The sequence below is a fragment of the Motacilla alba genome, chromosome 2, assembly GCF_015832195.1.
Source record: "Motacilla alba alba isolate MOTALB_02 chromosome 2, Motacilla_alba_V1.0_pri, whole genome shotgun sequence".
NCBI classification, from domain to species: Eukaryota; Metazoa; Chordata; class Aves; order Passeriformes; family Motacillidae; genus Motacilla; species Motacilla alba.
The window spans coordinates 55,988,863-56,012,602 of record NC_052017.1 but is presented as its reverse complement, the minus strand read 5'-3'; the positions used below and the strand labels follow the sequence as shown (position 1 = coordinate 56,012,602).

General features: G+C 40.0%; 1 protein-coding gene across 10 annotated transcripts in view; it reads left to right on the top strand.

Moving 5' to 3' along the window:
* The window catches only part of NFX1 (nuclear transcription factor, X-box binding 1), an 80,272-nt gene that overhangs the window by 42,352 nt on the left and 14,180 nt on the right, over positions 1-23,740 (top strand). For 4 of the 10 annotated variants that reach the window (XR_005255831.1, XM_038128084.1, XM_038128083.1 and 1 more), the window contains exons 14-21: positions 5,007-5,126; positions 5,742-5,821; positions 6,156-6,386; positions 6,669-6,742; positions 9,199-9,300; positions 14,325-14,366; positions 14,720-14,818; positions 18,871-18,937. Coding sequence is in view for 6 of the 10 variants with exons in the window: in XM_038128084.1 (XP_037984012.1) it covers positions 5,007-5,126; positions 5,742-5,821; positions 6,156-6,386; positions 6,669-6,742; positions 9,199-9,300; positions 14,325-14,366; positions 14,720-14,818; positions 18,871-18,937 (815 nt within the window). In the remaining 4 variants the exon portion in view is untranslated. The other 6 variants (XM_038128086.1, XM_038128085.1, XR_005255830.1 and 3 more) reach the window with 5 other exon arrangements.

Genomic DNA, 23,740 nt, shown 5'->3' with positions numbered 1-23,740 from the left:
GGAGAAAGACAGGTGATGTAGATTGTAAGGATACTGTTTACAGATTGAAGTGGCTTTGCTGCGTTAGTACGTGTCTCTCGTGTATTATATGCACATGGACATAGTCAAAGACCTCCATTTTATGGAAATCAACTTTTCATGGAATCATCCTGGGAAAGAGAAAGTGCTAGAGCCTCTGAAGCTCACTGTCCTTGAGTAAGCATTGTAGTCTGTCTTTGTAGCCTATGAATATGATGTGTATGTTGACTGCATCTCTCATTAGAAAAATAAATATTTCTGTGTGCAAACATTTCTCTTGACAAAGCAAAATAGTAATCTTAATGTCTCAGGTGTCCTGTTAGTAACTTCTGGTCGAGTCAGAATGCGTGGATTTTTCTGAGCAGTTGTTTTTCTTCACTGAATTCCGTGGGTTTAATATTTAAGGTCATTAAACTTATCCACAGTGCTGCAATATTTTTGAGGATTGTATTTCACTCTCAGATTAAAGGAGACCTAAAGATTGCCTCCATTGTTAAATGGGATGCCTCCACTGTAAATTGTTCCATTATTGAATGTGATAAAATCTAGAGGTCAATCTTCCATGCTGATTTTTTTTCCTGAATACAGGAAAAGCAGTTACCTACTTCAGGAACCAGGTTATTGTGGTGATTTGGCTTAAAACTCTATGCCCTTGAAGTTTCCCATTTGAATCTGTTCAGAGGTAAATCAAGCAGTATCTTTAAAGATTTCTTCCCTACTTTCTCTGGATGTTGCTTGTTCAGATTACAAAGGCATACATTGTATGATTCTATAAGATTCTGACCCTCTAGTTGATGGTGAGTCCTTCTCTGTACTCTCAGGGCCATTCTTGACTCTGATTCACCTGTGTAGTCAGTATGTTGCAGGTGGTTTATATCAGCCATGGTATCAAATGCTATGGTATGGTCAGCTGCAAGTCATTTGCCTATTCATTAGATTTGATTTCTTGCCCCTGCTTTCATCTCCATTACTGCTTCTGTTAGGAATGGTGAGGGCTTGACATCAAGGTGCAATACTAGAGTGCATCTACACCTCTGTGTGCTTCCCAGGTACTTTACTTTCCAGTGTAATTTCCTCAGTGCTGTTAAGTGTGGTCCCTTTCTTGTGCTAGGAATTCTTTCTGCATGCACAGTCTACTTCAAGATAGAAATATATTTCTTGGGGAAAATAAATAATGTCAGCATTAGAAACAGTTTTAAATTAAAAAAAAAAAAAAGTTTTCAGATACTGTATTTCTGCCCTTTGGATCAGACCTCTCTGCACTCTGTCCCCCTTATCCTGATTAGTCCAACTAAGGGTCTTCTCATTATAAAATTCTTCACCTATCATTTCTCACCAATAGCAAGCGACCAGTGTAGCTGTCTAACATTCAGGTCTTCCAAAGACCTTGGAAGGTTGTTTCAAGACCTGTAGTGAGGGACAACAAAGCTCTACTCTTTCCCATGCTTTCTTTCCACAGGACATTCCTTTCCATGGACATCTGAATCTTTTCTACTTTTGCTTTCTACTTCTTTCTTCTAACATTTTGTTTCCCCTAGCATTCTTATCTGCTGTAATTTATTGTAATTTAGTCTCCTTAGACAAAAATTGCAGGTTTTTTTTTTACTAACTGCTGTACTTCAAAATACATGGCTGAGTATGATCTAGCCTGAGATTTAACTGATGAAACAGATCATAAAAATAACCAGACCCGAGAAATTTCTGAACATAGCAAAAATCATTGAAAAAGTGAAAGAAGTTTCAGATAGGAAATTTCACATCTGTTCCTCACCAAAAAAAAAGGTGAGAGATGTCTGAGCTTCTCAGGTAATTGGACGAGTAAGGTACAGGGAACCTTTTTGAGAGTGGAATTTCTTAAGGCCAGTAGGTAGTTGTGATGCTGATGTAACCACACTAATAATAGCAGAAGTACTAGATTTGGGTACAGATGTAGCTGAGTGGCCAGTGGCTGTACTGGGTTTACATCCAGGGTTTGGAAGCAAGGGGCTACAGAATTGGCTTCTGTGTGAAGCTGTTAGAAGCTACCCTATGTCCAGCAGAGTCAATGCCAGCTGGTTCTAAGATGGATCCACCACTGACCAAGCTCAAGCTGATGAGGACTAACAAGGTAACACTTCTGTGATAACGTATTTAAGAAGTAAAAAAAAAAATTATTGAACAGATGTAATTGCAGACAGAGAGGAGGCAACTATGCAGACACTTAAAATCAGTGAAAAAGGAGGCAGAGGAGATGCTCGGGTCCCAAAGCAGAGCCACTACTGGGGGAGACCATGGTGAAGCAGCTGTGGCCCTGCAGCCCATGGAGGTCAACAGGGATACAGAGATCCACCTGCATCCCACAGAGGAGCCCCACACTGGAGCAGGTTGAAAGAGGCTGTGAACTGGTGGGAGTCCTGTGCTGGAACAAGCTCCTGGCAGGGACCTGCAGACATGTGAAGAGCAGAGCTCACACTAGAGCAGGTTTCCTGGTAGGACCTGTGACTCTGGTGGAACCCACATTGGATCAGGTTTTTCCTGAAGGGCTGCACCCTTTGGAACAGTGACCTACACTAGAGCAGTTTGTGGAGAACTGTTGCATGCAGGATGGACTGCTGTTGGAGAATTTCATGGAGAGCTCCCCATGGGAGGGACCCAGCTGTGGAGCAGGGAAGGACTCTTCTCCCTGAGCAGCAGTGGGAAAAATGTGTGATCAACTGCTCCCATTCCCTGACTCCTTGCACCACTGGCGGGGCAGGAGCTGGAGCCTGGGAAAAAGGGAGGGGCGTGGGAGAAGTGTTTTTAAGATTTATTTTACTTCTCAGTATCCTGCTCTGATTAATACAATCAGAAATAAACTCAGTTAGTATGCCTCAGTGGCATCTGTGTTTTGTCCATTATGGTATTTGGTGAGTGACCTCTCCTGGTCCTTATCTCAAGTCATTGTATTTTCTTTCACCTGCCTGTGGATGGGAGTGATAGAGCAGCTTTGGTGGGTGCAGGGTATCCAGCCATGTTCAAGTCACTTTAATGGGGAAAAATTATTTTGTTAGATTATTTGGGAGGAATCAAGGCGGATGCATGGACAAATGGAGGGAAGGTGAAATAGATGCCATTTGCACAAATGAAGCTGATGGTCAACTTACTTATCTGATAAAGATCTGTGCACCTCATGTCCATTGTTTATCCTGTCATAGTTAGGATTTAGTATCTTTCAGTGTAGTCTCATTCTCTATTCATTGTGTGAGAGTTCTTGAGTGCCAGCAGCTGGACACTTGGCTGCACATCATGGGAGCACATAGTCTTTATGCTAGCAACTGAGAGACCAGATTGATGTATCCTGTGTGCGAACAGCTGGAGAATGGGATCATAAGTTAGAAGGACCCCTTGATCTGGGTGCCAGCACATGGATGGATGAGGGTTTGTGTGCAATTTTCTAACAAGCTTGCTTCAAAGCTGGATTGAATACCTAGTAGGAGTAGATCTGCCTCTGGAAATACCCAGTGTTTCAGCCAGTACCTGGGAAAGGAGTCTGTCTAGCCATGGATATTAGACAGCCTGTGCTAGTATTTCAGATTCATGAATATGGTGTGCATGTGAATTTGGAGTGAATTGTGTGTAGGTTAGGTGTGTGTCTTCACTAATAAGCTTCAGTCCTGATGAGCTGAAGAGAAGGAAGAGGACTTAGCTATTGGTATTCCTATTTACTTGAATCTTGTAATTTGTTGTCTTTGTGTTAGTCTGTGTATCTGGTCATGTTATTGCCATGTATGTATTGCGTGTCTCGTCTCTCTGGAATGTGTGTTCAGTCCTGCCCTAGGCTGGAGCTGCATATTGATCTAGCAGCCATCAATATCTATAGAAGTGGGACAGTAGGAACATTTGGGAGTTGAACAGGTTTTGCTTTGCTAGACTAGGAAGGAAGAATCCTGTGATTCCAGAGTTAGAGTTAGAGAACTTGCTGAATTCCAGAGCTCCCTTAACACACTCCTCTTCAGGTTAAAATTGTTGGTTTGTATTTTTGTTGCCCCTTAATTCTCTTACCTCCTCCACCATTTTCTGTTGTTTTCCACTACCTCTTTATTTGCTTATAGACCAATCGTATTCTCTTTTTGTTCTCAGATCTCCTTCTGTATGATGTCAAATGTTTTCTTAGTGTTCTGTTTTTCTAGGCATTTATCTGTTTGAACTGTAGTTTGCATTTCAGTCAGTTTGCCAGTTTTTATATAGTCTGAAAAAAAGCAGTGAATTAATTTTTTAAAATTTATTTTTAAAGCATTATTAATTTTTGTGCAGTGTTTTCATTGGGGTGGTGTGTGTAAGTACTTCTATTACTTCATTTATTACTGAGATTTGGATCTTATAGGAGTTTAAAACTTGTTTCCCGAACACAGAAGATAAAATAATGCACTCAGAATAAAATGAGTACTGCCTGAGACAGAGAACTTCCAAAACAAACAAAGCTGGGTTTGAAGTATTTGGACACGTTCATAATGAATGCTTATGAAGATCCATGTAATAATAAATACCATAAAGAAGACTTGTTGTCTTTTGGTAATTTTCTTTGGAATCTTTATAGTACTATATGCAGGGCTTGGCAAAATGACAAAATCTAAACACTGGTCTGAAAAAGTGATGTCAGGAAATTTGGAACACAAAATTTCAATGATGGGTCTTCTGGAAGAGAGTTCAAGAGATACATCCCCATTTTAAATCAAAGGTAGAACAGCAAAGCTTTCAGCTTGACATGAGCATTTTGCTTGCTCTGGTTCAAAATATTTTTGTGAAAGGACTGCTCTAAAAGCAAAGCATAATTCCTAACCACGTCATCATAGTCTAATTTTCTTGCAGGAGTCACAAAAGCTAATGAGTTCACTAATTTCAAATATTAGTGCTTAATATTAAAAAAAAAGAAAGCTGGAATAAAACATTTCCATGTTACATAAAGATTTCTCATGGAGGAAACATGTAAATAGATGTAGTCATTAGGATATATTTGACTTTTTTTTCAGGTTTTGACGAGTTAACTTGTTATTGTGGTGAATCTGTGATTTACCCCCCTGTTCCCTGTGGCACTCAGCCACCAGAGTGTAAAAAAACATGCACCAGGCCACATGACTGTGATCATCCAGGTAAGCCAAGCCATTCAGTTTTGATTGGGGTTTTATGGGGTTTTGTTATTGGTTTTTGTTTCGTTGGTTTTGTTGTGTGGTGTTTGGTTTTTTTTAATTTGGGGTTCTTTTAATCAAAATGTAGAAAAGTGTACAGGTGTCTATTTGAAAATATATATCCAAGCCAACCAGCTAAAAACTTGCAATAAAAACTACTAATGGTACTTCTCACTGGTAAAATCACTGGCATTTTTTCTTATTAGTCACAACACATTAATTGCTGTATTCCAAAGATCAAGTGCTCTATTGAAACAGTAGGATAATCTAGGGAACAGTTAGTTTCTACGTTCCTTGGAAATTCATTGGCTGATCACAAAATAAATAGTGTGGGTCAAACGGTTTCTGACAAATTTTGCCTGAGGGTATAACCCCACTCACAAGTTAGAAAATTACCTGCTATATAATCTAGGGCGTATAGACACTTGGCATCTTAATTTTTTTGGTGATACATAATGCTTCCCATAAATTGTGTAGTTTTGCACTCTCATGCTTAATAGTCTTTACAGTATTCTTTAATGCATTCAACTGAAGTATACTAAGAAAACTTTTATGACTTTTATATTTCTGTGACTGCAGTGTACCATTCATGTCATAGTGAGGAAAAATGTCCCCCCTGTACCTATCTCACTCAGAAATGGTGTATGGGCAAGCATGAAGTAAGTCTGGACAATTAATGTTTTTGAATACTAAACAATTTTTTTATGACTGTAGGCTTAGATTTTTGTGTTGTCTTTGAAATGGAGTATGTTACTGGAGTTGGAGTTTAATGTGATTAAATTGGAAAAATATATCTTTTATTCCATATGCATGCAAACCAGCTGCTGTACTGGACTATAGTATAAAACAAAACTCATTCTTTGACCTAAGATCTTTTAGTATCAAGATTCTAATGTGGACAGTGCCAATGAAGGTGTGAACAGTAAAAGCACTTTGAGATTTCCATTGATAATTTTTACTGTTAGTTGTCTTCTTCTTCCTTTCCTCTTTCAGCTGCGAAGTAATATTCCTTGTCATCTCACTGACATTTCCTGTGGACTTCGCTGCAATCAAATGTTAAAATGTGGAATGCACAAATGTAAAAGAATTTGTCATAAAGGAGAATGTCTTATAGATGAAGAATGTAAACAGCCATGTATTATTCCAAGGCTATATTGTAATCATCCATGTATGGCTCCATGTCATCCTTCTTCACACTGCCCGACAACATCCTGCAGTGCAAAGGTTAGATACCTAAAGAAAATTCACTGCAAAGTCACAAGTGAATTATATGGTTTAATTACAAGTCAGTAATAGTTGTGATGTCTTTGTGTATTGATAGCATAACGTTTTGTCTCTGAACTTAAAATACTGATTTTTTAAAAATAAAACTATTAATCACTTTTAGTTAGCCATTATTCCACTAAAATAGCCTTTCTAAAATGATTAAGTTTATATCCTTCATACCCCTCCATGGCAGTAAATAGACAAAACTTTAAAAAGCTGCTCACTTATGTGATATGGCAGGTTGATCTTCAGTGTGAATGTGGAAGAAGAAAGGAGAGTATGATATGCTCCGAAGCATCTAATACATATCAAAGGTTGGTACGGTAGTAATTCTTTCAATTCCTTACTGGACCTACTGCTTTCACAAGCTTTTTGACTTTTTTGTACTTTGACATGAGGTAGTTTTTGTGCGGGGGTTGGTATTTCCCTGAGTTTTTGTACCAGTGTATTAGAACCCTTTTTTTTTTTTTTTTCTGTTGGTATGTCAAAGCTTGACTCTTCCGTATGTGGAACTCTATTCTACCCACACAGAACAATTAGGTACAGATGAATTTGTCGAGTCCAGATTCAGGCTCCTGAATGTAAGTGATTGCAGTCTGTGTGTGACTTGCTGTCCAAGTTTCCAATCATGTATGATGGAACCTAGTCAACAGAGATGATGGATGCTGAAGAGTGATTTAAAGTAATTCTGAAACAGCTAAATTTAGGCAGTAGAGCTGTGGCATCTAAATCTTGGGTTTTAATCTTGGGCAAACTGAGCCCTACCCAACTGTATTTAGTGCAACAATCTCCAGATCCTATGTCTAAACTTAATTTTCTCTCTCATAGGAGAGAGAGCAAGGAATAGACAAGGAAGAGAAGAAAAATGGGGCTTTGGAACTTTTGAAATTAACATAGCAAAACAGTAATAATAATAATTTAAAAAATCTTACTCTCAGGCTGTGATTGAAAGGGAGTAAAAAAGGTTAGTCTGAAGAGTTGGTATGTGATCAGAGTTCTGCTCTGTTAGGCAACCAAAGTCTGAGATTCTTCCTGTCTTTCAGAGAAAGTTTCTTAATGATGGGTTTATTTGGAACTGGTATCAGAGGGCCTTTTTTTTGTCCTAGCCCAGCTTAGGGTATGATGCTTGGTTCCTGCTGAACACTGTCCATATTCAAGTTCTGACAGAAAATAGTTTAGCTTAGGTACTTAATGCTACCTAATGAAAACAAGGAGAAAAATGTGCTAATTAGAAGCAATCAAGAACAGTTGTAGTCAATACAAGTTGAATGCAAGATACAAGTTTGGTTTTTTTGGTATTTTCATCACTGAACACAAATCAGAAGACTGGCTCAATGTTGAAATACCAGTTTAAATTGGCAAATGCTTGTCATTAATGATAAGTTCAGAAGATAACATACAAGTCCAGATTTTTGAAGTTCTTTCTCTGCTGTTTTATAACTCAGGCACTGCCTAAACATTCATGCAAGGAAAAGGGTTCTTTGAAGCCAATGAGAGATCTTGCATGTGTAAGGTGAATACATATGTATTTATTTCTCTGATCAGAGCCCAAATCTAGAGGAAGGGAAACTCTTCACTTTAAAGCAGGTGTTTGTATCAGTTAAAATGTGTTCATATGTGTTTACAAATTATTCTTGACTTGTGATAGTAATGTGGCAGCTAAGTTTGATAACTCCAGCAGTTCAGGTTCCTGAAAGGTTATTCTAATTTTGTGGAGGTAAGTTTGCATTTTTCCTACCGATCACCAAACCAAAATGATGATAACAAAAACATAAAAAAACCCCTGCAACAAAGTAAAGGTCAGCATATAAGGGGAGTATCCAAGTTTTCTCAAAAATTTTAGAGAAATGATAAAACAGCTTTCGGCTTTGTCAGTGAATGTTGGTGAAAGAATGCCCAAGGGAACAGGAAATACCTGTGCTGCTATGTCTGTACGAATGGCACAAATGATGTCATATCATCTAATGTCCCATTATCTAGACTTTGGCATCAACTGATTAATATGAAGTGCTTTTAAGTGATTTTTATGTTTTATGTAGTATGATTAGCCTCTTTCTGATAGGTGGTTGGTCTTTGAATGTGATGAAAAACATAGAGATAAACACACAGAAACAAACATATCCTTTTATTTTAATGTAACAGAAAAGCTAGTTCAGGAGGATACAATGTTTCATTTTTAGGAGTTTGTTTGAAAATTTTGCAGGATATTTCCATTAAAAAATCCTGGATATTTTAGTTATACAAATTTTAGCAAAGGAGACTGGGAAGACTTGTTATTGAAGGGAATTAGGAAGCATCTTTATAAAGAAAATGGTAATGATCTTGGTAGGCATTTTGTCCTTTCCTTGTGGATTGTGTTAACCATATTTTCCAAGCAAATTTCTAAGTACTTAATAAATTTACTTTACAGATTTTAGTTGCACACAGGGAAGAATCAGATAAAATGATAGTTAAAGCTATGTGGTCAGCTGTAGCTTGTGTAATTAGCAAGTGAGGAGAAAGAGTGTTTGCCGTGCATAATTTCAACTTGCACAAGAAGCACATCCGTTTGTTAGTGTTACTCCTAGTTGAGGGAGATGAGAGTAGACTCTTGATTTATGTAGCTAGATTAGACTGCTAAAACTTGATGATGTAGAACTAGAGTTCCAGTCTAATGAGAAAATGATCAGTCTGTCTTAGTTCTTCCACCTAGAGGTTAAATCTGCACCCTTATATACCTTTCAGAAGTTTATGTGTTGCCTTAAATGAAATCTACCACTCTCTTTTTCAGAATAGCTGCTATATCTATAGCAACTAAGCTAACAGATCTACAGCTTGGGGATTCAGTGGAAATCAGTAGGCTTATTACAAAAAAAGAAATGAAGCAAGCCAGGTAAGGAGATACATGTAGTAACATATTTGAAGCCTTTGTGTGTACCTGAAGCATAGGTGACGTGCAACATATATTAATATGGTGATAAAAATACTAGCTGTTATACCAGTCTGATTCTACTTTAGCAATATGCTTAAAGAGTATTTTGGAGTTCTGTGGTGGTTCATGGTTTTTCTTTCATGTAGAATGAGATCTCTGTCATTGGTTATTATAATGGAGTGTGGGACAATACAACTGTGGTTTCAGAGTTTTTTTTTTCTACTCTGCCAACTCATTGGAGTTCCTCTGGATTTTTTCAGATTTCTAGAGAGGGCAATTGACTTTATCTTCTGTTTCAGCAATGCCGTGTTCCTTTCTGGATTATTGATAGGCCATATTTTCTCCTAGTCATCATCTTAACTATTTACAATATTTTTGTATTACCTGTTTTAGAATTTTTCATGTTTATATTTCAGTTTGATTGGTGCTTTGGTGTTGTCATCCTGGCTGGCACCACAAACCTGATTTTATGACATAAGTTTTCCTGATGTTCCTCAGGACTGAAATAGCTTGTCCTTTTACTTATAGTATAATTTCTTTATGAAGTTGTCAACTTTCTCCAGCATCCTTCTGTCAGAAACTTGACTTAATGAAGGCTTTGCCTTTGAAGTCCCTAAACTCTGGTCTTAGTTTATTTCTGTTATCATGTCTTCTTTCTTTATATTGTATTTGATTATTTCAGAGTCAGTCTATTATGTGTGTTAAAATCTAATGCTCCTTTACATTGTGTAAAGTCAAAATAATGATATTTCCCATATAGTTGCCTAATGATTTCCTGTACCAAAGCTACTGCCAGCATACTTAAGAACTTTTGCTATTCTGTTGTAGTCACTAACACATATCTTTCTGTGTGGACACATACTGCCCTTTTCTTGAACAGTTGAAATTACCAGAGATGGCTTTTCTTTGTACAAGTCTTTCCTAATATCATACCTAAACTGTGGTAGGTAGCCTTTATTTGCAGAATCACTAGGTTGGAAGAGACCTTCAGAGATCATCAAGTCCAACCCATGCCCTAGCACCTCAGCTAAACCATGGCACCAAGTGCCACATGCAGTCTTTTTTTAAACACATCTAGGGATGGTGACTTTACCACCTCCACGGGCAGACCATTCCAGAACTTTATCACTCTTTACATAAGAAACTTTTTCCTAATATCCCATCTATATTTCTGTTGGCATAGGTTAAGACTGTGTCCTCTCATTCTGGCAGTTGCTGCCTGGACAAAGAGACCAACCCCCACCTGACTACAACTGCCTTTCAGAATGTTGTAGAGAGTGACAGGGTCACCTCTGAGTCTCCTTTTCTCCAGGCTAAACAATTCCAGCTCCCTCAGTCGTTCCTCATAGAGCTTGTGTTCCAAGCCCCTCACCAGCCTTGTTGCCCTCCTCTGGACGCTCAAGCATCTCAATGTCCTTCCTAAGCTGAGGGGCCCAGAACTGGACACAGTACTCTGGATGCAGCCTCACCAGTGCCAAGTACAGGGGAAAAATTACCTCCTTGTCCTGCTGGCCACACTATTCCTGATACAGGCCAGGATGCCGTTGGCCTTCTTGGCCACCAGGGCTCACTGCTGGCTCATGTTCAGCCAGCTGTTAACCAGTACCCCCAGGTCCCTTTCTGCCTGGGCACTGTCTAGCCACACCATCCCCAGCCTGTAATGTTGCAGGGGGTTATGGTGACCAAAATGCAGGACTGCACCTGGACTTACTAATGTCATCTTATTGGACTCTGCCCATCCATTCAACTGTTCCAGATCTCTCTGCAGAGCCTTCCTGCCTTCCAACAGATCAACACATACTTCCAACTTAGTATTGTCTGCACATTTACCAGTGGAAGACTCAATCCCCTCATCCATGTCATCAATAAAAATATTGAACAGAACTGGCCCCAGCACAGACCCCTGAGGGACACCACTTGTAACTGGCCACCAGCTGGATGTAGTACCATTCACCACCACCCTCTGGGCCCAGCCATCCAGCCAGTTCTTAACCCAGCAAGAGTGCTCCTGTCCAAGCCCCGTGGGCTGCCAGCTTTTCCAGGAATATGCTGTGGGAGACAGTGTCAAAGACATTGCTGAAGTTCAAACAGCCAACATCCATAGCCTTTCCTGCATCCACCAGATTGGTGACCTAGTCATAAAAAGAGACCAGGTTAATCAAACATGACCTACCCCTCCTAAACCCATGCTAGCTGGGTCTGATAGATACCCTGGCTGTCCTGTTAGTGCTGCATGATGACACTCAACATAAACTGCTCCATCATCTTACTGAGGTTGGGCTAACTGGCCTATAATTACCAGGATTCTCCTTCCCACACTTTTTGTAAATGGGTGTCACACTGGCCATCTTCCAGTCATCTGGAACCTCACCAGTGAGCCAGGACTGTTGGTAAATGATGGAGAGCTGCTTTGCAAGCTCATCTGCCAGCTCCCTTATCACCCTGGGATGGATCCCATCTGGTCCCATGGGTTTATGAATATCCAAGTGGCTCTGCAGTTCTCTGACTGCCTCCTCCTGGGTGACAGGGGTGCTATTCTACTCCCTGATATCATCTACCAATACAGAAGGACAGTTGTCCTGAGGACAAGCCGTCTTCCCACTAAGGACTGAGGTAAAGAAGGCGTTAAGTACTTCCACCTTCTCCTGATCTGGAGTTACTAAGTTCCCTCCCTCGTCCAATAGAGAACAAAAGTTGGTCTTACCCTTCCTTTTGCCGTTATTATATTTGTAAAAACATTTTTTATTATCCTTTACAAAGTTGCCAGATTAAGTTCGATCTGAGCTTTGGCCTCCCTAATTTTTTTCCTACATACCCTAGCAACCCCCTCAAATACTTTCTGAGTGCCCTGACCCTCATTCCAAAGTTGATACATCCTCTTATTCCTAAGTCCTTTCAAAACCTCGTTGTCCATCCAGGCTGAACATTTGCCTTGTCAACTCATCTTTCGGCACGCAGGAACGGGAACAAAGGAACTGTTCTTTTGCCCTCCAGATTTCTGTTTTGAAGCATGCCCACCTTTCCTGAACTCCTTTGTTTTTAAGGGTTGCTTCCCAAGATATTCTCTGAATAATCTCCTAAATAGGCCAAAGTCTGCCCTCTGGAAGTCCAATGTAAAAGTCTTATTGAAATCCTCCTGATTTCACCAAATAGCAAGAACTCTGTAATTTCGTGATCACTATGCCCCAAGTGACCTTCAACCACCACATCTCCCACCAGCCCATCTCTGTTTGCAAACAATAGGTCTAACATAGTCCCTCCCCTGGTGGGCTTACTCCTTACTTGCCAGCTGTGACAAACCGTTGTCCTCCATGCACTCTAAAAACTTCCTGGACTGCCTCTTTTCTGCTGTATTAAGTTCCCAGCAGATGGCTGGTAGGTTGAAATTACCTACAAGAACAAGGGCTGGTGATCCTGAAACATTTTTCAACTGCTCATAGAATAAGTTGTCCACCTCTTCTTCTGTGTTGGGTGGATGATAACAGACTCCAGTAGGATGTCAGTTTTGCTGGCCTTCCCCTTAATCCTTACCCATAGGCATTCAACTTCGTCGTCATTAGTTTCAATACCCATGGGGTCAAAAGCCTTCCTAATATAAAGGGCCATGACTTCACCTCTTCTCCATTTTCTGTCTCTTCTAAAGAGCTTTTAGCCATCCAGTGCAGCGCTCCAGCTATGTGAGTTGTCCCACCACGTTTCTGTGATGGCAAGTACATCATAGCTTTTTTGCTGTACCATGGCTTCTAGCTCTTCTTGTTTGTTTACCCATGCTGCGTGCAATAGTTCAGCTGGGCTACTGACTTCACCCCTAACTCAGGCTTACCACCCTTGGGCCTGCTTCCAGACAGCCCAGCTACATCTCCTTCCCCCTTCAAACCTAGTTTAAAGCCCTCTTAATGGGGTCTGCTAGTTCATGAACTAAAATTCTTCTGCCTTTAACAGAGAGATGGAGCCCATCCAGTTCCAGCAGCCAGGTGCCAAAAAAGTTGCCCCATGATCAAAGAACCCAAAATTCTGCTTGATCCAACTTGTTGACAGTGTGGGCTCTCCTGTTCCTTTAGCTGTTTTTCACTGCCACCAAAGGGACTGAGCAGAACACTACCTGTGCTCTTGCCCTATCAACAACTTGACCCAGTGCACTAAAGTCCCTTTTAATTTCCCTGACACTCCTCTTTTCAATGTCATCACTGCCAACCTGGAGTATCAGCAGTGGGTAATAATTAGAGGACTGAATCAGCTCAGGGAGTCTCTCAGTAATATCCCGTACCCGGGCCCCAGGGAGGCAGCAGACCTCCTTGTGGGATGGGTCCGGTCGACATATGGGGCCCCTCTGTTCCCCTCAGAAGGGAGTCACCCACTACAACTACCCTTTTTTTTTTATTAATGTCAGAGGTGGTGATCCATCTGAATGGATCGTAGAAGAAGCGTAATTCAGAGTCCTACTGGGCAGATCATTTTCTTCTGCGTTATCTGGCTGACCGTCTAGATCCAGAACCTATACCTATTCTGAAGTGGCACCTGGGTAGGTGATGGGTGTTGGGAGGAATTTCTGTTACCTCCCCAAGTAGGGACCCATTTCCACTCCCTTCATCCACCAGGTGTCCTCCTATTGCCTGACAGTGGGAGTCATGGGAGTCCTCTGACTGGTGGACCTTCCTTAAGGATGGGATGGCGGAACTTTACCAATCTATTTTGCTTTCAATTTGCCAATATAACATCTAGTTCAGAAGCTTTTTTCCTCACTTCCTATACAATTTGGGTAACTGCTGCTCCTGTTCAAAACCTAAAGAAGAGATTGGGTGCTCAAAGATCTTTGATTATTGCTTGTTTGTTTATTTTTAGCTCTTTCTGTTCTAATATGATAAAATATTCCCACACGCTCTTGTTACTTCTTTAGGCTGTGATAATATGACACCAACAAGCTACAGCTTGAAAAATATGAGGAGCATCAGTGATTCTAATTTTAGTTTTCTTTCATAATTCAGGTTGCAGTGTGACGAAGAATGCTTAGCTATTCAGAGGAACAGGTGGGAAATTAACTTGCTTACTTTTTTTTTTTTTTTTAACAGAAGTAGTCTAGGTTTGGAAAGGTAATGCTATGTAGAGAAGAAATCTTTTTCTTCATGACCTAGAGAACAGATAAATGTGGAGATGATTCCTGTTATAAAGATCTATATTGATCAGAAATCTTGCTAGAATATTCTAGCTCTAAATGAGTAGTTTCAAATGTACAGACCATATATTTTGCAAGCTATTCATTTGTATTAGTAACCTGTAACTTAATTCTTCTATGACGTGTGGAAGGTCGGGCAGATTTATATGGGTTTTTTGTTTGCTTATGTTTTGTTATATTTTGGGGTTTTTTCATCTTCAAATTTAGGCGCCTTGCTGAAGCTCTTGAAATAGATGATAATTCTGATCCTTTTAAAATTCGTTCTTCTGGACCAAAGTACAGTGACCTTTTAAAAGAAGATGCAAGGTATGTGTTTTAATGATGGCAGGTGTCATAAGTCAACAGTGTTGAGAGCAAGAGGGGAAATGCAGAACAGTTCTATTTACTCTTCTAAAAATAGCTGCCTTAGCATTAGAAGGCAGTTAAATCAAAGAAGTTGATATGCACTTCTCAAGACCTCCCAAATGAGAACCTGAAAAGTAAAATGTGCCTGACAGGTTGCTTTTTTCAGCAATCAGACCAGATTTAAAATGGTAACATCATTTTACACCATTCTCACTATGAATCAGTACCTGTACTTCTCACATCTCTGCTGCTTTTATTGAGAACCAACTTCTACCTCAGAGCTCCATTTCAAAACAAAGACAAAAGGGATGACTAAATAATGAAATTATTATTATAATTATAAAATTTAGACTCTCATAGCCTACTGTTCTTTCTACCAGGTCCCATTTATTTTTTGCCTTACTGCTTTTATTTTAAAAATAAAGAAATGGAATTTTTAAAATGTTGGATGCAGAGCAAAGCCTGTGCCAGTGTGACTGCATAGAGGGTTGCTAGACTGAAACATGCTAAAATGAGGCAATGGGAAATCAAGGTAATATCAAAACCACCACACCAATAAATACTTTGTAATCTGGAATGACAAGAAGGGATCAGACACATTTTTTAAAAGATGTTGAGATGATGTGTCATCTGAGAGTTTTTATTCTTGTGTGGGTTTGTAGACATGACATTAGTTGTTACCAGGTCTAAGTTTTGTAGAACAGCTTAGTATGTTTTTTTCTTCCTTCAGTATTCTAATGCTGCATAAATGTCATTGTTTTGTAAGGATGTTTGCTACTTGAAAATCCTTTATTTGATTTGCTGATATTTTGACATAAGTGAAAATTTTACATAAGCAAACATTCAAAATTTAAGAGTAAGTTATATCTTCTTTACTTCCAACTGATGAACCTACTGCAAAATAGGAGCTGAATGTTTTCCTTGTGGGGCTACTGTTTTATAGTATTTGCATTTAAAAGTGCTATTTTATAAGGACTGTTCTCTTAGTTGTGTTAGAATATGTTTTGCTTCAACTTCTTCAGAAAACACAGCACACACTTCCAGTACAATAAGAAAGGGAAAGTTTTGCATTGTGTGTATAGTCTACTGTGTAGTCTACTGTGGTTTTTTGGAGTACAATTCTGTCTCATCTTTCTACCCGCCCCTACCCATAGTGAAAGTGTTCATCTTTCATGTGCAGAACTGACCAGGATCTTGCACTGTACTGTAGATGGTCGAACAGATACCTTGAAAAGTAGCCTTAATGCTTTCACACTCCTCATTCTTTCTGTGATTTTTCTTGTGTTTCCTTTGTAGCCTCTTTACACTGGTAATTTACAATGAACCAATACACCAAGGCTATTCTTACTGAGTCATAGCTAAAGCAAAAGTTTTTGTTAATCTTCAAGTCAATTACTTTGTACATTGAATTACTGGATTTCATTTATCTAGTTATAAAGATAAATGAGTTTCAACTTATAGTAACATAGCTCTCTTTACAAGAGCAGCAACCTGCAATTTGTAAATCTATGGCTTTATGATTTTTCTTCCTTGACTGCTCCTGATGATCTTTTGTCTCAGTAGTCTAGCAAAAGATTTGGCTTTCCATCAAGATGGCAGAATCCAGATATTGTATCCATTACAGTATGTTTTTCAGGTGGCTCAGTATTCTGAATTATTTCTGACAGATTAATTCATTCTTGCTTGAATGCATCACTCCAGTAATGCAGGAGTTCAGGGCTGTGGCTGTGGCTATAGCTATAGAGCATAAGTTATATGCAGGATCTTAGAATGATTGAGAAACATGACAGCTGCCTCCCTGGGCATTCAGTGTCACTGCCTCAAGAAAGTAGCAGCTACCGAAGTCATTACTAGAATGCCATATTATCTTCTTTAGGCAATTAATTGATCTGTGTAGCTGATACATTGTCAAGAGCTGAAAGAAATGTATACCTAAAAATGAAGAAAACTTGAGAAAGCTGTAGGGCCTCCTGATTTTGAGGTGTAATCTTTAATTTCAGAATCCTAAAGCTCCCAAAATGCAGTACAACTCCAGGTAACAGGAAGAAGGTAAGTGAGTGTAAGCATGCCAAGATAATATGTCTCCTTTGTAGGACAGTGGCAGGAGAAGGAGGCACCAGGAATAGCATGGTAATGCTAATCTTCCTGATGTGTTTGTCAGGATCTGATAAGGAGTCAAAAGAAGTCTCTCCACCATATAGCTTTACATGTGAAGATATTCTGCTGCCGAGGGGAATCTATCTTGTAGCATGGAGATGGCTACCAACTGAGGGGGGGTACAGATCCACTGGCTGGACACCTCAGCACTGACCTTTCTAAGAAGCTTCAGAAATACATACAGAGAGTAAGCAAATGCTCAGGTTGATCTCTTGACATGAAGTTGGAGGATAGATCAGCACAAGTATCAATGTCCAATTGGACATTGATGATGTTGAGGCTGCTCTATGAATAATTGAAACTACTGGAGGACAGAACATCTGGAGTATCCAGCCACCTGGAGCTACACAGAACAGAATTTTCTAATTTAGTTACTGGCTGTGCAAGACTCCATTGTATGGACCATGAAAATCTTTTATAGGCTCCTAAAGGGCTTTTTTTTTTTTAATGTATCCTCCAGTGTGTTAGCTGGTTCCTTAGTATGCTTTTAAATATTATATATCAGATGCTTGTGGACCCTCTCACTGGATTGTTGATACATATGTTTCACCTGCCATGATCACTTCACCTTGAAATTTGGGTGTTCCTAGTGGGTTTGGTTGGGTTTTTTGTTGTTGATTTGGGTTTTTTTGTTTGGGGATTGGGGTTTTTTAAAACTTGAAATTATTGCTGTAATATTTTTTCCAAAGCCTCATGCCACATGAGCTGACTCTGTATTTCACACCATAGGTGTGTGGAGGTCCATTTCTTTTTAACTCTACCCAATTCAGGTCCTTTTTTCAATTCTCCCAGTGTTATACTTCTGTCTAATGAAGATCAAGGAATTCTCGTAGCTACATGCAATGCCTGTGTATTTTTGCTAAACCTTGAAGGTTTGTTTACTAGTGATGAGCTAAATCCATCGTATCTGATCAAGTGATGTTGATAGCTGAGCTATTCAGTGTTGTCATTTTGCTCATTTGTTTGAAATAATTTTTATGGTCTTTTGATGATACATTGACTTCAGCACCCAGAACTTTGGTAGGTCATCTCCCAGAGATAGTTGTACTTGCTTTGGTGGGCACTTCTTAACTGGTTAAATTCTGAAATCATTCACAAAGTAGTACTGTGTTGGTATGGAATAGTGTCTGGTTTTTAACGAATTACTTACTACCAACCAGCTTTGAGATATGAAATCTTTGTGTAGCCTTTTTTCCTCCATGGGGATTGTGGCCTAACAAATAGCAACCTTACTTTTGAAGGTAGTTTACCTGCTTATTTAAGAACAGAGCATAAAGTTCACCCTTAAGTGAAAGACTTGAAGTACTGTGATGAAGGTAGTTAACAAAAAATTCTTCAAACAAATCCTTAGTATCTCACATCAAGAATGTTTTATTTGCTTGCCAGAAGCCTTATGCTGCTTCTTGAATTCTTCATAATTTGTTATGCTAGGGGAGCTGAAGACCAAAATCAGTAAACTTTGTCTTGGAAAAGAACTCGACTTTATTTACCCTATCCCCATTTTCATGTCTCATCATATATTGTAACTAAGTAAATTAATGACACATAATTTGAAAACACCAAAATGGCAACTTCAAAATCTACATTATTTATTTGAAAATGTAGAATTGTATTGTCAGACAGCAGAACCATGTCATAGAATTTTATTCTTGGTTCCAGTTGTTGAATAAGAAATTATTATTTTTCTAATAGTGATGACACACTGACAGTCTTTTAATGTGAATGAAGCTTTTGCTTGAGTCATTTGTGTTCTTGTTTTTTTCATTTTGTTCTTGTTGAAAAATATTACAAAATATGAAGATATTTTATCTTTGTACACTCTCTCGCCTTGTTAACCTAGAATGCTGTTCTTGCAGGAAGGATATGAAATTTGTCAGTGACATTGAGAAGGAAATGAGAATGCTTGTGGAAGCTGTGAATAAGGTCAGTATTCATATACAAGTTTGATATTACTAAACATTATTAATACTCATAGCTATGAGTTGACACTACATCTGTTTGGGCTCCAATAAAGTGCACAGTTTATTGTAAAAAGAACAAAATTTTTGGGAGACCTAGTAGTTCAGGATTACTTTGGTGCCAAACCTTGCTTAAGGATTCAAGCAGTGCTAGGCTTTAATGCATCAATGGATTATCATCAATTTTTGGATCTCCATTAATAAAATATTGTCAAAGATTATTTTTAAACATTCAAACTTTGAGAAGGAAAGCATAGGTACTTCTGATCCCTGTAGTGGAACTTGCTCACAGATTTTTGGACACCTTCCTATATTTGCCAGTGCATGAGGTTGTCCTCTTTCTTCTATAAGAAAACCTGGATTCAACCACAGTGTTTGAGAGACTCCAGTATACTTAGAGAGGTTGATACCACAGACACAATCATATGTTTTTCAATGATACCATCTTCAGGTCTGTCAGGTTAGCTTGCTGCTACTCTGTAAAAGACCCAGTATATGTGGTTCAAAGGACCGTGTAAACTATACTATTCTCAGTTGCCCTTAGCTCAAGAAGGAGCTAATCTTCTGTAAAAAGCATAATTTTGAACCCCTTAGGTCCTAAGGACAGTTACTTAACTTTATTCCTTCAAAAAATTATGATGTTTCTTAAACAATCTTGGTGCTTGTCCATTTGTCTAATGTTCTTGCCCATTGTTTGTATCATTAGAATGAAAGACTAAAATGAGTCAGTCTGTGTCTAATTATCAAAGGGGCCCCAGTGGGGTCATCCAGTCCAAGCTCCGAGCTCAAGCAGGGTCATCCTAGAACACATTGCATGCGACAGTTCTGTAATATCTCCAGTGAGAGAGACTCCACAGTCTCTCTGGACAATCTGTTTCAGTCCTCAGTCACCTGTACAGTAAAGAAGTTCTTTCTTATGTTCATATGGAACTTCCTATGCATCAGTTACTCCCTAATGCCTCTTTTCCTGTTGGTTGGCACTATTAAATGGCCAGCTATTAAGCTGCCTGGCTCCATCCTCCTGACTCTCTATCTTCTGATACTTATTGACAAAAGAAAGAATAATAAATAAAATCCTATTTGTCATCTCTTCTTGGGGCACAATAGGCCCTACTTTTTCAGCCTATCTTTGTGAGATGGTTCAGTCCCCTGTCATCTTTGTAGCCCTCTGCCAGACTTGCTCCAGGAGCTCAATTCCTCTCTTGTTCTGAGGAGCCCAGTACTGGACACAGAATTCCAGGTGAGGCCTCATGAGGGCTGAATAGAGGAGCAGGATCACCTCTCATGACCTGCTGGTCACACTCTTCCTAGTGTACCATGTCATTTGCCTTGTGCCACAATGGCACAGTGCTGTCTCATGACAGCTTGTTGCCTACCAGCACCTCCAGATCTTTGTCTGAAGACCTGCTTTCCAGCAGGTCAGCCTGTACTGGTGCATGAAGTTCTTCTTCCCTGAGTGCAGGTCTCCGTACTTGCCTTTAAAGAATTTCAGAAGGTTCCTCTCTGCCCATCCCTCCCGCCTGCTGAGATCCTTTTGAAGGGCTGCGCAATGCTCTGGGGTGTTGGCCACTCCTCCCAGCTTTGGGTGATCAGTGAACTTGCTGAGGAGATATCTGTCCCTTCATCCAAGTCACTGATGAATAAGTTTAAACAATATTAGAGCAAGTACTGACCACTGGGGAACACTGCTCGTTACAGCTCGACTCTCTGCCACTGATCACAATCCTTTGAGATCTGCTGTTCAGCCAGTTCTCAGTACATCTCACTGTCCACTCATCCAGGTTGCACTTTGTGAGTTAACCTATGAGGGTGTCGGAGGACACAGTGTCAAAAATCTTCCTGAAGTCCAGGTAGACAATATTCAGTGCTCATGCGTATCTATCCAGGGGATAGATAGTTGTTTTATTGTACAGTCACATTGGTTAAGCATGATTTTCCTTTGCTGAATCCATACTGACTAATCCTGATCACCTTCCTGTCATCCCATGATGACCTTGAGGATGAACCATTGCAATCACCTCTCCAGACACTGATGTGAGACTGTGTGTTGGCTTTGCATGGCCTGGTTTTTGGTACTAGTGGGGTGGGGTTCACAGAGGTGGCTTCTGTGAGAAGCTGCTAGAAACCTCCACTGTGTTCAGCAGAGCCGATCCCTGGTGGCTCTGAAGATGGACGTGCCACTGGCCAAGGCTGGGCCAATTAGAAATGATGGTATTTTCTAATTACCTCTGCAACATATTTAAGAAGAAATCAAAACAAATGTGGTGTCACAGTTTTAATTCCAGCTAGAGAAGAGGAGGAGGTGAAAGCTTGTAAGGGAAACAACATGGAGAGGAGGAGGTGAAAGCTTGTGAGGGAAACAACATGGAGACACCAAGGTCAGTGGAGAAGGATGGGCAGGACGTGCTCCAGGTGCCTGGGCTGCAATTGCTCTGCAGGCCATGATGATGACCATGATGAAGCAGGCAGCCTTGCAGCTCCTGGAGTTCCATGGGGGATGCACCCACACCAGAGCAGGTGGATGTCTGGAGGAGGCTGTGATCCAGTGAGAGAGCTGGTGGACAGAAGGGGCCCCTGCTTTCCAGCTGGAGCAGCCTTGGAGGACTGTTTGCCTCTGGAAGAGTGACCTCAGTTTTGGAAGGACTGTTTGCCCATGGGAGGAATTTATATGCAGCAGTGCTGTGAGGACAGCTGCTTGTGAGACTGGAACCATGCTGGAGAAGTTCATGGAGAACTGTCTCCTGTGAAAAGGGACTCCTTGGTCTCACAGGGGAACCTTAAGCCAAGTGGAAGAAAAGGGGGATGCGTTGACCAAAAGCCTCACCCCCCTGTGTCCCTGGGCTGTCGGTGGGAAGGAGGGAGTGATTGGGGGAAAAAGCCCTTAAAACCACCTATTTTATTTCTCATTATCCTGCTCTGATTTTGTTAGTAAAAAATTCACTTTTTGTCTCTTAAGTTGAGCCTGTTTTGCCCTTAGAGTGTTTTCTTCCGGTCCTTAACTCATGAACCCTTCATTAAATTTTCTGTCCTCTGTCCAGCTGTAGCAGGGGAGGGTGAGTGAGTGGCTTTTCATGGGTGCCTGGTGTTTGGCCAGTGTCAAGCCATGACAAACTGACTGGCCTCTAGTTCCTTAGAGTCCTTCTTGCCCTTTGAGAAAGACTGGGGTGATGTTTGCTTTCTTTCAGTTTTCATGCACCTCTCCTGACTACCATGACCTTTCAAAGATGATCATAAGCAGCCTCACTATGATGTCCACCACTATGATGTCTCTCAGCAGTCATTGATGCATTCCATCAGGCCCCCATGGACTTGTGGATATCAAATTTGCCTAGGTGTTCTCTAACCCCAGTCCTTGACCAACAGAAACTTCCTTTACCCTGGTATCCTGAGTCAGAGATTGTTGAGGGCTTGTCAGTGAAGACTGATGCAAAGAAGGTGTTCACATACTCCATCTTCTCTGTGTCCTCTTATGAGGGTCCCCCCCCTCTGTTTGGTAATAGGTGCACATTATTCTTAGTTTTCCTTTTGTTTATGTATTTGAAGCCCTTCTTTCTGTCCTTGTCATAATTGGCCAGATGTAATTCTAGATGGGCCTTGGCCTTCATTGTCTCATTTCTGCTTACTGTTACAACTTATGTTCACTCCAAGTGGCCTGACACTGCTTGAGTCCCCTGTGTATTTACTGCTTGAGTATTAACAGGAGTTACTAGTTCATTCGTCTCATGCCTCCTGTGCTCAATTTCTTGTTCATTGGGGTACAGATTATGCTAATTATACTGAGGTCCTGCCAACCTCAGACACTTGGAAAGCAGATGCATAGAATAGTTTTTTGTTATCTATATTGTTTTACCTAAGAATAATTTGTGTAGTATTGTGTTGCCTGTGGTTATCCTATTTTACATATTCCTTTAAACATTACCTTTATCAGACACACATATGTACACAAGTGTGTACACATCTATCTTTCTGGATATCATTGCATATACCAAATATATGCTTATACTAGTACCAAACTAACATATATAATTATATTAAAAAAGGGGCAACCAGAGATCTTGAATTTGCAATTAGTGACATCAAATATGCCAGAACAAGAGTACCAGAGAACTCAAGAGCATTTCCAGTGCTTTAGTTATCAGTGCAAACCAGCTATTTGTTAAATAACGATCCTACAAAGCAGACAAATAATGTCTGTTAAGTAGCATCTACATTGCAGAAGAAAAGGAAAATACAAAAACAAACCACATCTCAGACTTTTCCCTGCCTGACCTAAGGAGAGAATGACCCAGTGTACCCAGCTTTCATCATGATCAGGATGAACTGTTTAGGTCCACATGATAATTGAATATCTCAAGGATCAGTTCTGTACCATCCTACCCATCAGGCTGTAGGGAATTAATATTTCATAAAAGTATGAGAAGTTCCCAGACGGCTTCCAGAAACCAAGTTATGTTTCAAAAGGGAGGAGATTTCCCAGGGATTGAGGTGAGGTTGAGCAGCCTTTAGCTCCCTGTATCCTCCTAGCCTGTCTTGAAGCTAAAGTGACAGCATATGTGGAGGCCATGCTCTGACTCTTTTCATTAAAATTGTGGCATGTAGGGTGTAAAAGGGGATATTTCCCATGTACTGTAAAGTTAACTTGCCCTTGTACTCAGTTCTTCTTCCATAACTTTTCTTTTTATTTTTGCGAAAGACTCAGAGGCTTTATTTTCTCTCTTGTGAGAATCATGTTTTATCTTGCAACCAACAGGTTTATGTAGCTAAAGAT